The 18,441-nt window shown below is 26.9% G+C and overlaps 1 protein-coding gene and 1 pseudogene across 1 annotated transcript; both read right to left on the reverse strand.

Annotated features, from left to right (window-relative positions):
- Nucleotides 1-8,444: 8,444 nt before the first annotated feature.
- On the reverse strand, nt 8,445-9,352 carry LOC132949019 (uncharacterized; annotated as a pseudogene).
- A 3,611-nt stretch (nt 9,353-12,963) lies between these two features.
- LOC132933554 (uncharacterized) lies at nt 12,964-14,127 on the reverse strand. Its single transcript, XM_060999824.1, has one exon. It carries the CDS (start codon nt 14,018-14,020, stop codon nt 13,037-13,039), a length of 984 nt encoding a protein of 327 aa, XP_060855807.1. The 5' UTR covers nt 14,021-14,127; the 3' UTR covers nt 12,964-13,036.
- Nucleotides 14,128-18,441: the final 4,314 nt, after the last annotated feature.

Raw genomic sequence — 18,441 nt, forward strand, 5'->3', positions numbered from 1 at the left:
AGTAGTAATAATAAAATAGGTACACTTACCTTAAGGTGGAATATTAATCACGATACACAGCACTGCGCATAACGTCAGAATCAGAAGTACTCCCACGAACACGTGTTTTATTTTATTATCAACAGATTATCGTGCTCAAATTATCGTTCGATTAAATTTGGCAACGTTTGAAAAAAAATTAAGTATCGAGCGTTCTCAATGTGTTTCCAAATATAACGTTCTCTGCAGTACCTAGTATTTTACAGACTTGTAATGGTTAGTTTAAGTAACTACCAATATTTAATCATTGAAAACTTGGGATATAAACGCCAAAAAATAAAACTTTATTGAATACACATTGTTAACTTAACACGTATTCAATAATAATTACAACCACTTAAAAATTGGATAAACGTCAATACTACAAACATGTACATAAAAATAATACTGTCTATAAGAAAAACCTAAAAACGTTTATTTAAATTAAACGTTATCGTAGTTTGAAATTTTAAAACCTTGAATAATTGGCCATTTGTATCCTGTATGAGCCATCGAATTATACCAGATTTATATTATTTCATTATTTAAATGGTTTTATTTAAAACTAGTAGGTATTACTATAGTATATAAAGTTCTTTTTTTGTAGAGCAGAAGAGCTCAAAAAGGTTTCAATTGTCTATTGATTTAGTAATGTAGTTGGTATTTTGATACTTATATTTTTTTTTCATTTTGTATTTAAAGTAAGAAAAACGAATACCGACAATGGACAGTATTCTTAAACACGTATATTAGATTCTGATTGAAACGAGGTTTGTATATTATATTTTGTTGTACATTCTTGTGTCTGAGATGATTTTTCTGGAGGAGTGATCCAATTGCTTTTACCTTATTTCCGATTGTCAAGTGGATGTAAATTGTACTTTAGAAAGGTCATATTATTTTGATTTTCTCACGTTTTCAAATTATTTACGAGGACAAATCCCTGAAAAACCTCGAAACAACAACCTAAACACAACCCACAAAACATTAAAAAAAACATCAACAGTAGCTCTATAGAGACTTTAAACTCACACCGGTTGATAATAATAAATAATATGTGTTAAATTTTTAAAAATAAATAATCATTCAAAATGCTCTTACAATGGGTATAGTTCGTCGAAATAAAGATTTAAAAATCAAAAAACAATTTCCTCTTTTCCTTTGTATACAAATTTGAATTTTTAACTGAATAATCGTTTTTTATACATTTTACACTATTATTATATAATAATTTTTTAAAAAAATTTTAACAGCTTTTTTCAATGTTTATTCTTATTAATTGAATTATTATTTTTTGTTAAACCAGGTAATTAATTGTTTAATTGCATTCACTTAAATCTGGCATCAACATTTTCCAGTGATAAAATTATAAGAAGTAGCTATACTATACCTATAGAGGTATTATATAAGTCATGAAGTATTCATACGTCCTCACGTGTTATTATAATTATATAATTTCAAATTGATACTCTGAGCGTGCGTATCCTCCGTAATATTTCTATAATAAAGCCAATTAATTTCCAAAATTATATTTTGAAAGATGTACTTACGCCGTATACAGTAAGCTGTATTCCAACATAATTAGAAATAAATTTTGGGAGTAAGAAATCTGCAACGTCGGCAGGTCTCCTTAAAGAATATTATAAACTTGCATTTCCGCCCAGATATGGCGGTGCACAAGACACAGTTATCATTTTTACAAGAAAATAGCTGACGATTTAAGAGGACGTTATACCCGCATGTGTTGTCTCCGTCTTACAAGTGTGTAACATAGAAATTTTTACGTGTAGCTCCGTTAGTATAAAAATTAGAGCGAATTGACCTCTTATAAAATCTAAAGGTAAGATTATTATCTAGGCAACCTCGTGAGTTTTTTATTATATTTTAATTTTAACGCGAGTTATGAGTATTTTAAAATTGTAAATTTTTTATACATCTTAAAATACTCATAATTTGCTAAAATATACTAAAAAGCCCATGAGGTTGCCTAGATAATAATCTTACCTTTAGATTTTATAAGAGGTCAATTCACTCTAATTTTTAAATAATTTTTAATATAAACCACCAAAATATACTCAAACAGCTAACCTCCACACTTACACCTACAACTGCAGTACCTATGGCCTGCGGAGCTTTCGTAAGACTTTAAGTAGGATTAAAATATTTTTGCAAACACGACAGCAGCGCGTTTATTGTTTTCAAGTGAATTTTCACTTGTAAATCGCCTGAAAAACAAAATTACATTCGTAATCGCTGAAGGTGGTGTGTGGGCACTAAGCGACTTTTATTTTAATTGATCCTACAATATAATAATACATTAATACGCATTTATCGACATAAACCAGCTGCTGTCTACCGTTGCAGACCTATAAAATATTTAATATATTATAAAACAGTGAGTGTGCCCGATCGATGCTCCGTCTCTCGCGATTGAATGTGATATTTGATGTCCCCGCCTGCAGGATAATGTGTAGGTATAGTTGCGAGAGTTTAAAAACTGTACAGTGCCGATAAGCAGATTTAAAATATAATTTAAGACTACGTAGGCTGTACCTATATATGACAAAATTTTTTTTCTCCATCAATATAGTCTTCAAGGTTTAAAATTCTCCACTGCAGGTCCAATATGCGAGTGGAGTGCGTCTGCAGTCCGTTTGTTTAGTAGGCGTATATAGGTTCTATCATAATATTATTATTATTATTTTTATATTATCTTTCTTTTCCACCCACGGGCCGTGTGATTAAATGATAATAACATTTGTTTTCCATTTCTCCAATCACATTCTCGGCGGTAATAAAACTGCGTACAATTTTATCAATACTTATGTGTATAATATGAATTCCTATTTTGAAACGAACCGTCAAATTGAAACTATCGTATACATAATATCGGACTCAAAATGTTGGGAGTGTAATATAAAAAATCGAATTCTTAGTAGTATTACCCACAGGGGCGCATTTTCAGAGGCTACGATGTAAACATGCTATGTATATATAATATTTCGTTTTACGGCGATGTGTGTATTCCTATTGTTTTGTTGTGGAAAAGTGGAAAACACTTTTCGGAGTAGGTAGTAAAAAAGCTTAACATTTTCCATGCAGCACTAATATAAATTGGATATTAGAAAACCAATATATGTTTCGCTGAAAATTAGTTTTTGCGTGTGTTAATTGGCGTTTTTGTATTATTTAAAATAAAATAACACAAAAAATACGATATTTAACGCTTTGGTTAAGTCTAAAAAAAGGATTTTTTTTTTATTTCATGTGCATTATTTATATATTTAGTTACATTTTAGCGCATCACCTGAATTAGACCAGGTCTAAAACCAAATTATTTTTTGACAATTATTTATTTAATTCTAAAAATGTTATTAGACGATTTTTTATAATTTTTTCTAGAATTTTAAAGTAATTACATAGCATGGCAATTGGCTGATAAACATCAATTTCCATTCGATTCTCGCTTTAAAGAAAAAGTACCACAATAGCACTATTAAAATTTAAAAGTGTCTAGAAAAATGAAATTTTTAACGCTCAAGTTAAAAGAGGTTCAATAATTGATTAAATAGATTTTAAAAATGTAACGTTTTAGGTTATTGACTATATTTAATAACATAACTAAAATATACTGAAATATACTGAAATAGTGTTGTTTATATTTTCTTCCAACATATTATTTTCCTGTTCTTTACTGTTTCGTAGTTGTTTATTTCTTAAATGTATGAACAAAACTTGTATGTTTTATATTATCAGGTTTCAGTTATTCATTTCACCGTTAACCTTGGTTTAGAGAAAATTCTATTGAACTTACCTTCGTAAAATTTTGTTTTTATGACTCTTTCCTACTACCTTTACAAAGGTGGATGATAATAAGTGATAAGTCATTCGTGGTATTTAATATTCAAAAGGCAGTGTATCGTGATTGTAATGCATTATTCGAGAGTAGCTGAAAATTTTTTTTAAGTATATGGGTCTAACATCAGCATTTTTTCCCTATAACATGAAATATAGATCGGCGCCACTGGATAGAACTGTTGAGTAATGATCAGTTATATTAATTTGTATAACACCAGCCTGAGATTTATTTATTTAATTATTATTTTTGACGAAAATGTGATCTATACACGAGTGCTTCGCATTTATCGGCTATACTTAAATAGTTAAATATTATGTAAATATGGTTTTTCTAATTTTCAATTGTAATAAACAATAATGATGAAAAAAAAAAAAATAATTTCACGCTTCTCGATATTATTCCTCTACGAGGGAAGTCTGTGAATTCTTAATATGTTTTTGTTTATAAGTATAACCATAACAACAAAAATCTTACAAAAAAACTGGTCGAAAACAAAAAACGTGTATCCAGCCAAAAAAAATATTTATGTAAAAATATTAATCGCAGGGGACTTGACATTTGTCGAAATGGTGTATATTACCTATTATTTATTTAGGGGCGTAATTAGGGGGGGGGGGGGATTAGGGGGATGGATCCCCCCCAAAACTTTTTTGTATGTATTTTTTTTTTTTTTTTTTATTATAGTGATAGTACTATGATTATTATGAATTATGATTATTATTATTATTATTATTACGATTACTTTTATTATTATTATTATTATTATTATTACGATTACTTTTATTATTATTATATTATGATACTTCAACGCGGCCTACGTTAATTCCGACAGTCCGACCGTTTGTATACTTGTATTTCCGATTCTTAAAATAAAACATGCGGGTTGTTATCGAAAGCCGGAGAGCACACGCGCGCTAGCGCGCATTGACAAGTATACACACTCGCGCCAAATGCCAATGCACAATAGAACCCTGAACAGTCAACAGTGAACCATACTTTTTCCTAATGGGAAGATTTTCTTTGATTATATTATATAATACAACCATTACAACCGTATACGAGTTCGTATTTAATCGTTTATTGTCAGTTGTCACTAGTAGCCAGTACTTGTTGTACATATTATTCATATGAAATATTCTTTTTGATTATTCAAACGTTATTACGTTAAGTTATACGATGGAACAAAAAAGGAAAAACACTTATGCATCTTATTTTGTCAAAAAAAACAATTCATGTGATAAAATTGTAGTTGATGATCATACCAAGGTGAGAATGACTAAATTATACCTACTCAATAATCTATTTTCTAATTGCTTGGATGTGATTATTATTTATTAGATAATAGATAAATAAATGTTTTTTACAGGAAATTACTAAGTTGATACATGATACTTCTTTAAATAAGGTAAGAATTTAATAACAATTAATGCAATTTATATACTTAGGTAATACAATATTGTAGTACAAGTACATTATCAATTAAATTATTCAAATTGAGACTGTATGTATGAGTATGAGCTTATATGAGTTAGGTATTGTCTACTGGTGTCTGGCTTACAAATGTAACAAATACATTTTTGACTTTATATTTATTATTTGATTTAGAAATTTGTACTTTAATTTGAAAATGTAATTATTGCACATTCATACCTATGTAGTATGTAATAAGTAATAACCTATTTATTTGTATTGTACATTACATATTTTTAAGATTGACAGCTTAAACACACTTCATCGCTTCAATGATATTGGTTACTTTGTGAACCAAATTTATTTGTCTGATGCTGATAAATATTTAGTAAGCTTGCTTTAAAATTCTCTAAAAAATGACTTTGGCGAACAAAACTCAGGAGAACTAGCTGTATACCTAAAACTGGGATTGATGCACTTACAGAATGCAACAAAGAGATATACCCTAACATTTATTTATTATTAAAAATATTGTGTACATTACCCGTATCTACCACTACTCCTGAACGTATGTTTTCAGCTCTAAAAAGAGTTAAAACATACCTACGGAATACTATGACTGAAGTAAGTAGCTCTTAAAATTTGATTTATATTTCAAATTAATAATACTGATAATTAATTATTTAAATCATTTTTAGGATAGGTTAAATGGGTTAAGTATGTTGGCGGTCCATAGAGACATTAAAGTTAGTCCTGAAGATGTATTAGATGATATTGCTAAAAGACAAAGAAAATTGGATCTAGTTTTGTAAAATTATTCAAGCTACCTAAAAATATCATAAATACTTAAATTGTATATTGTATAATATATTAATATAGTTATAAAATAAATAATTTTCTAATAAATAAATTGTATTTTTTAATAACTATAATAAAAAAAAAATTTGTTCTGGTGGGGTGAGGGGGGGGGGGGGTTACTGTATGAGGTGTACAGATAATGCTAAAACCTATTATCCCCCCCCAAACCAAATTCCTAATTACGCCACTGATTTAATAGGTACACGCTTTTATTATTTATTATATTTTATACTCACCGTTCTATGGTACATCAATACTCAATGATTACAGTTAATAACAGCTAGGTAGTAGTTATATTGTAGTAAATCATAGTTTAATAATAATTATATAATTCATATACGGCGTTACCGACATAAATTGAAAAGCTAGTTCATACATAGTTGCAAAATATGCAGTTGTCGTGTGTGTGATAGTGTTGGGCCTAACCTAACCTATCGCTATGAATGACAAAAGATAAATGTTTCAAAATCGGGAAATTGGTCTTTGCTCTTTTGTTGTACCTAAGTATATCGAGTGTACCTCGTCACTCGTAATTGTAATAGATTTAAATTGAATTATAAATATTTACATACCAAAAATGATTCTGATCTGAGGCGATATTTCAGCCTATATATTACTAAAGTACCTATATAATATATTTTATCACATGGTACCTAATTAATAATTATATTGCTATTATAGTAAATTTTATTATTTTTTCACTATTAGTAATACCCTAATTTTAATAATATTTTTGAAAACTTCACAATTATTATGTCATTATATTATATTTAAATCATTGGTATTATTATAATATGTCATTGTGTATTGTAAGTATAATAATATAACTAAAAGTTTAAAGTACCCACGAATAAGATTTTTAAACTACAACAAAATAACTAAAATCATTATTCTTCCTTTTAATATCTAATTTCGACAACATTTGAACTTAAAATGCATACAAAAAAAAAAAACTGTTTTTGTTTATATTATAGGTATTTGTGATTTTTGGTTATCAGTAAGAACTATTTATGAGGAAAAATGTATAACATATATAATAATTGAACATTTTACAATTATTCAACTACAAACTAAGTAGGTACCTATTAGAATAATAATATATTTTCGTGATTTAAAATCTTATAAAGAAAAAAATTATGACTTTTTGGACATTGATCGGAATTTGAAATTGTTTTAGTACCTTGATTATTGACAATATCGTGTACTTATACCTGTATTAAAAATATTTTAATATTCTATATTCCTGTAGTGATTTTAAAAAGCTAAAAAGCCATTAATCAAAAAACTAAATAACAAATTCGTTGCCCAAGTAAAGTAATATTTTTCTTCTATTCCTCGCGAAGGAAATATTAATTCAAATTTATTACCACAACAAAAAAAGTAAATGAACATTGTATCTGAAAGTGACTTACCTATATGAAATATTGAAATCTATTATTGATCAATATTGTGTCTATAGTTGATTATTTTGTAATAAAATAAAATACATCATAAAACATATCATTAATTAATACTTAGATACTTCTAAAAGTAAAATAATAAAATTTTTGGAATATAAATTAAAAATATTAAATTTTTATAAACATTTAAATAATAACACATTGTAAATTGCTGAATTGATTTTTAAATAACTGATACACTCAGGCAGGTACAAAAATCATATTATTATTATATTCAACAAGGTTAGTTTGACAAATAATTAGTTTTTACAATTTAGTTCACACAATGGCGTTGTTTATAATTTCATTTATTTTTCAATTAGATTTTTCAGCAATTATCAGATATAGCTATTGATTTTACAACTTATCTAACGTTATAATCAACTTGAATTATTATTCTTATATAATATTTACACATTTAAAACAAGATCATATACCAACTATGATATTTTTTATATTAGACCGAATGTTTAATATAATATGATGCATGTATTATTTTAAGCTTAATGTGTTAACTTATTTTAAAAAAAAACAAATAGGTAGGCAATAAAATAATGAAATTTAAAATTTTTAACTATGTATTAAGTAGTTAATAGTAAAAAATACATTTATGATGATACCATCTTTGAAAATAAAATGTTCATTATAGTTAATCTATTGTATGAGGTATTGTAAAACAATTTTATATAATTTCCAACAACGGCGAGTTCAGTTAAAGTTCTAAATTAAATATTGTTAAATACCTACTATAATCAAACATTATCCTCATACTATACATTTTTTTTTAAATTTTAATCTAATGTTTAAATAAAATTCAAATTTAATATTATGTTTATATATCTCATTAAATTATTTACAACTTATAGCATGCAAACTTCATAGTCAGCACCAGGAAACCTTTGATATAGTTGTCGTCTTTCTTTTTGATCCCACAACTTGTCTGCTTCTAGAACTCCTTCTGTAACAGTTATTCCATTTTCGCCTTCTACAATATTAGATTATTTTCTTTTAAAAACTCTATTTGAATATAGTATTATTCCTTAATATGTGATCCATTGGTAGCTGCTTGAGTAGGTACTCACGTAAACCTTAGAAATTAATTCATTTTCAACATCAACTGATGAACTCGGATGACTTTCATGCAAAATTGTAGCAAAAAATTGGTATTGATGAAGGAAGTGGTCGTTTTTTAAAAATAGACAAAATTCGTCCTCTTTATTTGGTATGAGATAAGCGAAAACAGACGTCATCATTACACTAAAGAATAGTTCTTACAAACCGTTTCCACCTCAAAACATACAATAGGATTTTTAGCTTCTATTTTAAAGTATATGAGCATGTAAATATTGGAACGCTCTCACGAATTCTGGATAACGTCACGGAAGACTTTGAATGTTTAGATTTTGAAACCAAGTTCTATCTATTTTTAAGTATTTTATATATTTATTAGTATTTTACATATAGCATGAACAATAACTTTTTTACTTAAACATTGTGCTTCAATAGAATATGCAATAACTTTAGCCTTTAGGATGAAATTCCTGTTCATAATTTGTTTTCTTTAATCATGGTGGTACATATGATTTCATGACTCTTCGGCCATTGTTTCATCAATTCGAAAATTAGAAATCATGTCGCACATTTCATTTTTTCCATCATCAGTTAATACGGATACTTCTTTAATTCTTTCTTGTATAATAATTTGAGATTGCTCAGGTGTGGGCTTAGATAAATTAGGTGTTATCTCTGATACTTCTTGTGCAGACATGTTTTTCTTGACGGAAGTTAGTATATACCTATCAACCTAATATTATATAATACTTGATGAACAAGTGTTCAATTTCGAAACGAATAATATAATATGTAATAAAATAATACAACTACTCAAATATTATGTTTATTATAAACATATTATACCACACCGAAGTGACACAAGTAAAAAAAAATTCAACAGGTATAATGATCGTACGACAGAACTATTATGACAATACGCGCAAACGTAAAAAAATGTAAACTAAAATTAATTTATAAAGTTATAACTTATCGTATGTATTACACGAACAACTGCGGATGCACTACTAAAGATTGTCGTAGCGAAGCAAATTGAGTTTAAAGTCATAACATTGTTGTAGGTATTTATCGATTTCTGTGCAAACAAACAATATTGTAATATAAATGAAATAGGGTGCAACGGTCAATAATTAAATTAACAAGACGTTTTAGTCAATATGGGTCAATATTTAGTCATTATCTTTAAATATGGTCATTGTTTACGTCGTTGTCGCCACATTACGCAGACAATCAGAAAAAAAAATACAATAATAGGTACTAGTATAATAAATTATTGCCATCGACATTTGACACGTCCATTAGGTATACCAATAATTAATGCATTAATAATAGTGTATAATATTTAATTATATAATAGTTTTGTTTTAATATATTATTATGTATGTTCAGTGTCAGTATCGTAAGGTGTATCCGATAACATTATTATTACCATGTTATTGCCTATTTGCCTCCAAATTAATTTTCGAGCATAGGTGGCTCTCAGCTAACACTTATTGATAATATTTATTCGACATTTTTGGTGGTTTTGGAATTTTATTTCGGTAAATGTTTGACAGTCGTTACAATCGTTAAATATTGGGACTGTAATGCATAAAAAAACAATAATAGCAGAATAATAATATTGTCGTCGTCACATCCATAGGTACACCAATTAATGCATAAATTAATTAATTAATCAATTTATGCATTGATGTGTGCGTATGATTTTAATGATTTTATAAGTAAAATGTTTCTGTATATTCGTGTTGTCAAATCATGTTATTACCATTAATAATAGTGTACCTATAACTAAAAATCGTTTCCAAGCTACTTGGTAAAAATAACACAATACGCATAATATATTGATGATATTTATTCGTCATTTTTCATGGTTCGGAATTTCGGTACACGTTTGATTAGTTATGATTAAACGAAAACCCTTGGGATAATCAAGTTACTTTTTATTAAAATTATATATTATGTATACTTACCATTTTCCAACTAATCGACACGGGTGATACCTACATACTTCGTACTTGAATATTTGAGTGTTTATAATTACTGATGTCGATATTTTTGCTAATAACACGTATTTTATGACTTTATGAGTGGTATTAAATGTATTATAATATAGCAATCCGTAAAACCAGGCTGTTGTGAACAAAATTATACAATTTGACATTTTGATGAAATTCAAAATTATTGGAAATAAATTAACATAATTATTACAATTATGATCTTAAGAACTGCACTTGATGCTTATACGATATTTTTAATTTTTGTCATTATTATTAATATTTAATTTAAGTTTGCGTTTAAACTACATAGTTTTTACCCAACACAATTTACAAAATACAAATAATAGTACCATTGGTCTTATATAGTTATATAATATTATGTTTGCATCAAATTCTGATAAAATATTTAACAATTAATGTATTCACATATTATAATTATAATAATACATATTAAATAATAGGTACCTATGCCTAAATATTTGGTAATTTATAGAATATAATTAAACGAAAAATATCGCAAAACGTAATTTTGCATAACGTAAAACGAAATAGTTTAAAATCCATTTATTTAAAAGTTATATTGGTTTCATAAAAATAAAAATATTTATTTCATGCATAACGGACATTAGAATTGATTGTACCTATTATATTCTGTATCCTGGCCATTACCTAACTGCATTAGTTATTTTTAATACATTAAATAGGTATTAACACTATTCTAAATAACGATTAACGCGAAACTTGTAGAACGTTTTAATTATAATAACGATAAACGCAAAAATTGTATAACGTTTTAAATTCTAAATATCTATCGATAAAAGGAAAAATTATTTTATTTAAATATTTTTTTTTGTTAATTTTTGTGGTTAAAATATTAAATTTTAAAATAAATTTATAAAAAAAAATTATTAATTTTGGTGTTAGTTTCAAAGAAAGGTAAGCTTCTAATTTTATTAATTTTCGTTTTTTTTAATAAAGACTTTTTTAATTAAATGTTGAGTTATTTTTTTATAATATTTTATGTAAGATATCTTTGCGTGATATTAACTAATGTAGGAATTTGTACTTTATTTTATTTAGTTTCGAATGACATTTATGTTTATGACAAAAATTATTTAGACAAATGTTTGTATGCTAGAGTCTCAATATTTGCTATACCTACTATAAATAAATAGAACGTCTTTAATTAGACAACTGTATTAATAAATTCCAAAAATAATACTTGAAATAAAATATATTGAAAAGATGTACATAAAAAAATGTTTTATTTAAAATTACGAGTTTTTCTTGCCACTTATAATCTACTTAATAATAATGACTATGACAGCCACATATTGTGTTTGATTTTGACCTAACCTAATACAAAATATTATGTGCTATTCATATTTTCATATTTGCTTCAAATAGAACCTTTAACGATTGTCAAATATATTAGACCATATTTATCATTATAACTGCTTTTGCCTTGTATTAATATTGTATTAAATTATTAAAATATAGAAAAAGAATTTTCATTTTCATTATTGTGCTATACATTTAAACAAGTACCTAAGTACCGATATTTTTAGGACAATGTTTGAGGAATATATTATTATGACACTTTTGACTTCAGACCAAATATTTCATTTATTATACTTCATTAATTAAAAAAATGAATAGTATTATTATTAATACATTTAAACGTATAACTGTATAATAAGTACAACAATTTATGATGATAACACCATTGAGAATAAAATAGAAAGATAATTATAATTAGATTATGAATATGAAAATAGTTATTTAAGTATTAATAATTAATATCGTACAATAATTAACTGCCTAATTTATTATAATCTATTATATAAGTTAGTTTCAAACAACTTCTATAATAAATATTTGAATATATTAAAATCATTATTATTGACTAAATATTTCATCTATTATTTTGAACTTAATTAACTTAAAAAATGTATAATAATATTAATAGTAACTGAATAAATGAATAACTGTATAAGAAGTAAAACAATCTAAAAAGATGATACCTACCAGCTTTGAAAAAAAAAATGTAAAGACATGATATACTTTAACTATTAATTAGATTATACACACGTAAATAATAAATTTCGTTTTAATAATTAATATTGTACAATAATAATTAACTAGGTAGGTTAGTTTTAAAATTTTTTTATATAATTTCCGACAACAGAGTTAAATTAAAATTCTAAAATAAATAGTCATTGCTAAATACTATACCTAGTAAAACATTATCCACCAACTATAAACCATGTTGTTAACATATTATACATGAAACAAATTTAATAATAAAAAAATAGACTCATCGGAAATTGTTTTTTTTTTTTTAAGTGTTAATGTTTAAATACAGTTTAATAAAATTTACCAGTTTAACACCATGACGTGTAATCATCAGGGTCGATACCAGACAATTTGTGATCTAATTCGAGTTGGCTTTCTTTTTCGTCCCACAACTTGACTGCTTCTAGAACTCCTTCTGTGACAGTCATTTCATTTTCAACTTCCTCAATTAGATCATTTTCTTTTAAAAACTTTATTTGATCATCGTACTCCACATGTGATCCATTAATAGCTGCTTGAGTACTCACATAAACCTTAGAAATGAATTCATTTTCAACATCAACTGAAGAACTCGGATAACTCTTTTGCGAAATTGTAGCAAACAACTGGTATTGATGAAGTAAATGGGCTTTTTTTAAAAATAGACAATATTTGCTCTCTTTATTTGGTATAAGATACGCAAAAGCAGACGTCATCATCACTCTAGGATAGTTCTTACAAATCGTCTCCATTAGTTCAAACGGTACAATAGGATTTTTAGCTTCATCTTTAAGGTAAACACATGTTAATCTTGGGAAGCTCTCACAAACTCTGGATAAAGTCACTCCAGACTTTGAATTTATAGCTTTTGAGACCAATTTATATTTCATTCTAAGTTTTATAAGTTCGATTTTTAATTCTGGTGATGATTTAATAGCGATTTTTTCCAAATTGTTTCCTCTCTCAATACCCAACTTAATCATCATATGTATATCTCTAAACATAACTTTTTTATCACTATTTTGTGCAGCAATATGAGATAGAATAAATTTAGGGTCAAATTCCTGTTCATAATTTTCTTTCAGTAACCACGATGGTATGTATTTAATGAATTCATGGAAATCCTTGGTCATAAATGAAAAATGGTCCTTTTCAGCAGCCATAAACTTGTGGATTTCTTTTACTCTTTCATTTATTTCATCCTTAGTTAATAAGTTTATCTCATCAGTAAGTTGTTTCATAGTAATCTTGGATTTGTCCGATGTGGTCTCCGATAATTTGGGTATAGTCTCCGGTACTTCTTTTTCGGCCATGTTTCTCTTAACGGACGACGGAAGTATAAATTATATTAGAATAAGAATACTTGGCGAAAAGTTGTTCAATATAAAAACAAGGAAAGTTAAAATACAACTTCAAAAATATATTTAAAACATAGACCACCCAGATACGACACTCTTAAAAAATATGAATAGGTATATTATTAATAAGTACCTAATGATCTTACAACTGAACTATTATAATATTATGATCCACGCAAATGTAAAACTGAAAATTGTGTTGTACGAACAACAGCGGCTGCACTACTGAATACTGTCGGGGTGAAGCAAACTGAAGTTAAAAATAATAATATTGATATGTTTATCGATTTCTGTGCAAACAAACAATATTGTAGTATTAATGAAAGTGGGTACAAGTGTAGGTACAACGGTCGACCGCTAATGGTCAATAAATTGGTTAATGTTTAGTCGTCATCGTTAAATATGATCACTGTAGTAATACGTTGTTGTCTTCACATTACTCAGATAATGCAAAAAAAAATATACAATAATTATAGTAGTATAATTATTGTCATAAACACGTCAATTTAAGGTATACCAATAAATGCATAAATAATGGGTACATAATATAATAGTTATAATATTATAATAGTTATTTTCTACTATAGGCGTATATAGTATAGGTACTATACTAGGTATTGTATTATTATATACATTATTCAATAACATAATTATTGCCATTATTATGCCTCCAAATTGGTTTTCGAGCTCTCAGCTAAAATCACACATATTGATGATATATATATATTTTGTATGCCACATTTTTCAAGGTTTTGGCTTTTCGATAGGTAAGTAAAATGTTCGATGGATTGTACTTATAGTGTCAAACTCTCTAGACAGTCAAAAAATTACTTTTTATTAAAATTGTTTTTTTTTGTTTTTCTTATTTATTTTAAAAGTATATTTGGACAATTAATTATAGTTTAACAAATCTAGTACTAGTTTGACTATAAATATATAACTTGACCTATATGGCTATATTATGAGACGCACGCAAGTGTAATTTAATGGAATCTCTTTTGACGTAAATAATCATGTACAGATGGACCGCTGTATACTTGGTTAATAAAAAAGAAAAGTGACAAGTGTACTTATACAGATCCCACATGAGTTGTCCTGATAGCAATTAAAAATTATTTAAAATAAATGGGAATGCATTTTTTTATGAGTACTGAAGTTTAAATTTTGAATTACAACCAATTTCACAAAATTGATTTTGTCAAAAACTGGTACCTACGCGTAGGAAATTCAGATTTTCCGTTATTTTTTTTTATGTTTTTTTATTATTATGGGAATTAGATCTGTGGGAAGGTTTTACTTTTGACTTCATATAGTACCTATACTAACTAGATTCACTTGCTTCCCAATAAAAATATTGAAGTTAAGCATTTTTACTGCTCCGAAAGTTGACGACAAACACAGTATTGACAAAGCGTAAGTTAATAACAGCTAATAGTATTACAAATATGTAAAAATATTAAATGGTATATTTTTTTGAGTGAAAATTAGTAACCTATATTGTCTTACTAATAGAAAAAAATAATTAACCAACAGTATTCTATAAATATATAATAAAATATCCTTAGAAATATAGACAAACGGTTTGTCTAAGCTCAGAATTATTTTTAGTAGACAAATAAAATTTAACATAACCATTACACTTACCTGTAACCAGTATTCAATGGCGATGAACACTCGATACAAAATATATATTATACAGCAGAATGACTTCCCGTTTTTTTTTAATTATTAATATAATTCATTGACTCATGGATAAGTACCTACTTAGTGAGTGTATAGTGCGTATACTGTATATATTTTGAAACTCGTGGATTTTAAAGTATATAAATATAATAAATTCTCATAAACGTTTATCATCGGTTAATAAATAATTCTAGAATCGTTTAATATTGTTTTGCCCAACTCTCATTCGTGGTTGGCACGGGCTTATATTTTAGAGACGACCGAAACGTACCTCGTCGGAACGGTAAACGTTTGCCACAGCCGACAATTTTCTATTGAACCGGTCCCGTTTTGTCGAAAAATTTCGAAATAATATCGTGGTAGACAGTGGTGGCGAACGACTGTGTTCATACGAGCTAAAGCGTTTGCTTTGTGCGGTTCGGTGCAATTTTATTGTTATTGTTTTGCGCGTTTCAAGCAATCTTAAAACTACAGACGTTCTGAAACACGTATAGGTGTAATATTAAAATCGTTTGTTCAAGATTGCGATTTAGCTCGTTTCCTCCAGGAGGAGTATTCCTGGAATACTCGGCCGAACAGGTATCAGGAAAAAAAATATAATCATGTCCTCGGCGAAAATTAAATATCAAGGTGATAACTAATGGCGCCAAACGAATTACCAACGTAGTTTTTTTATGCCGGTAGTCTGCATTGCGCGTATCACGGTACAAAAGTAGGTACAGTAAAACCAATATATTTCTATTTAAACAATATGATGACGTGGATCTGTAATAAGCCGTTTTTATTAAGTAATGAGTTGAGACACAATTTCGTTTTAAATTGAATAATATTCTACTTTTACCTATTATTACTTTATTTTATGTATTTGTAAGACTCCGGGTTCTTGTGAAGTATAGACTTAGTAGGATAAATAATGAAAACAAATATTATTGTTTATATTGTTTTTGTAGGTATTCGGTAATTTTTTGGTATGATAGACCACCAGAGATATGTCCAGACTTTGTCATCTTAATACAATTATAAAATCATAATATTATTATATACCTAGGTATACCTGGTACACTTAACATAAATAATGAACCTTGTCACACAAACATTATTCTAATTTCTAATCGTTATACTAAGAATTATAAACATTACAACATAATAAATTTTAATTTTGTACAGTCAATAATACTTTGTAATCGGTACCTAATGATAAAACTATAATATGTACTCATGAACCTTTTAATGAATCAAAATTAAATGTAAGCACTAAGTTACTGGCGTCGATGCGAATTAACAAAAAAATTATTAAGTACAGATGAATTAAAAACAGGCTCATATTAGACGTTAAAAATGTTATGATTAATAGAATTTAATACTCTCCAAATAATGTTTTTCAGAAGAAATACCGATGAACAATATACATTTATAATACAATACCTGATTTTTGTTCAAATAGATATATATTTACAATAAAAATATTTAAAAAATAATGTAAAGTAAATATAAAACGACTATAAGATAAATTAATTAAATAAATAAATAAATAAATAAAATAGTTAGGGAACAGAGAGTAATAAATATCAACAAAAACTTTCTAAATATGATTATAAAATTATTATTATAATATGCTACAAAATATTAATTTATTTTTAAATATGCTATTAAAATTTACAAATATAATATATACAAACAACATTTTAAAAATTACTGTTCATATATGAAACCGATGTTAGTCAAATTACCTACATTGGTACCTAATTTACTATCTCTGATATAATAAATAATAAGAATCAAGGACAATTTATTGTAAGTATTAGTATTAATTGTGAACTGCAGATGAATTTTATTATATGCCTACGCTGCAGCCTGCAGGGATGTCGACACTTGAAATTTTAAAATGGGTAGTTTGTATTCCAATAAGTAATACGCAATCACGTAGGTAATTAAAATACAAACTTAAAACAAAAAGTAAGTATGCACTATACATACAATTATAAATATGGTTTAATATGCGATGAAATGTAAAAAGTATAGGTACCTCCTAATACGCTAAAATATATGAAAAATAAAATTGATGTTATTTTAATAAGAAGTATTTAAATTGTGCACATTTCTTATATCAGATTTAAATAGCCTATTCTAATAAATATTATATGCTTAGTGAATTTACATGTTAATCCGCTTTGCTACTCATATTAATTAGCCAAGGATGGGCACCTCAAAGCCTAATTTTTAAATTTTTGCATTTACAAGATGGGCTTTGTAGGGATTTGTTGGATTACGAAAAACGAATATTGTTTTTTTTTTTAATGGGTTCCCTTTGGTTGTATACCTACCTATTATTTTAGATTTTAAAAACTACCCAAATAATTATTGTATTAAAATATGCGTAGTTAAGTAGTTTACATTTAACGGAGTTTAAGACGGAGCTGTTGTAACTCCACGGGAATTATTTAACTTATTGTGAGCAACACCATGCTGGATCAGCTATATAATGTTAATAAATATATCTACTATATAAAATAAAATAGCTAAAACGGATAACCCTGATACAAATCCACAGTTTTCTATCGATTTTCATAAAATGTTCGTCAATATATTCAACAATAAAACCCGTAATCCATATAGTATCCACTGAACTAATGAATATATGTATGATTTTTCAAAATACTTATACAAAATAATGAAAACGGAATCAATACGGC

The sequence above is a fragment of the Metopolophium dirhodum genome, chromosome 1 (genome assembly GCF_019925205.1).
Source record: "Metopolophium dirhodum isolate CAU chromosome 1, ASM1992520v1, whole genome shotgun sequence".
Taxonomy (NCBI): domain Eukaryota; kingdom Metazoa; phylum Arthropoda; class Insecta; order Hemiptera; family Aphididae; genus Metopolophium; species Metopolophium dirhodum.

Coding starts and splice junctions, on each gene's coding strand:
- LOC132933554 (XM_060999824.1), bottom strand. CDS start 14,020: ATGGCCGAAAAAGAAGTACCGGAGACTATACCCAAATTATCGGAGACC.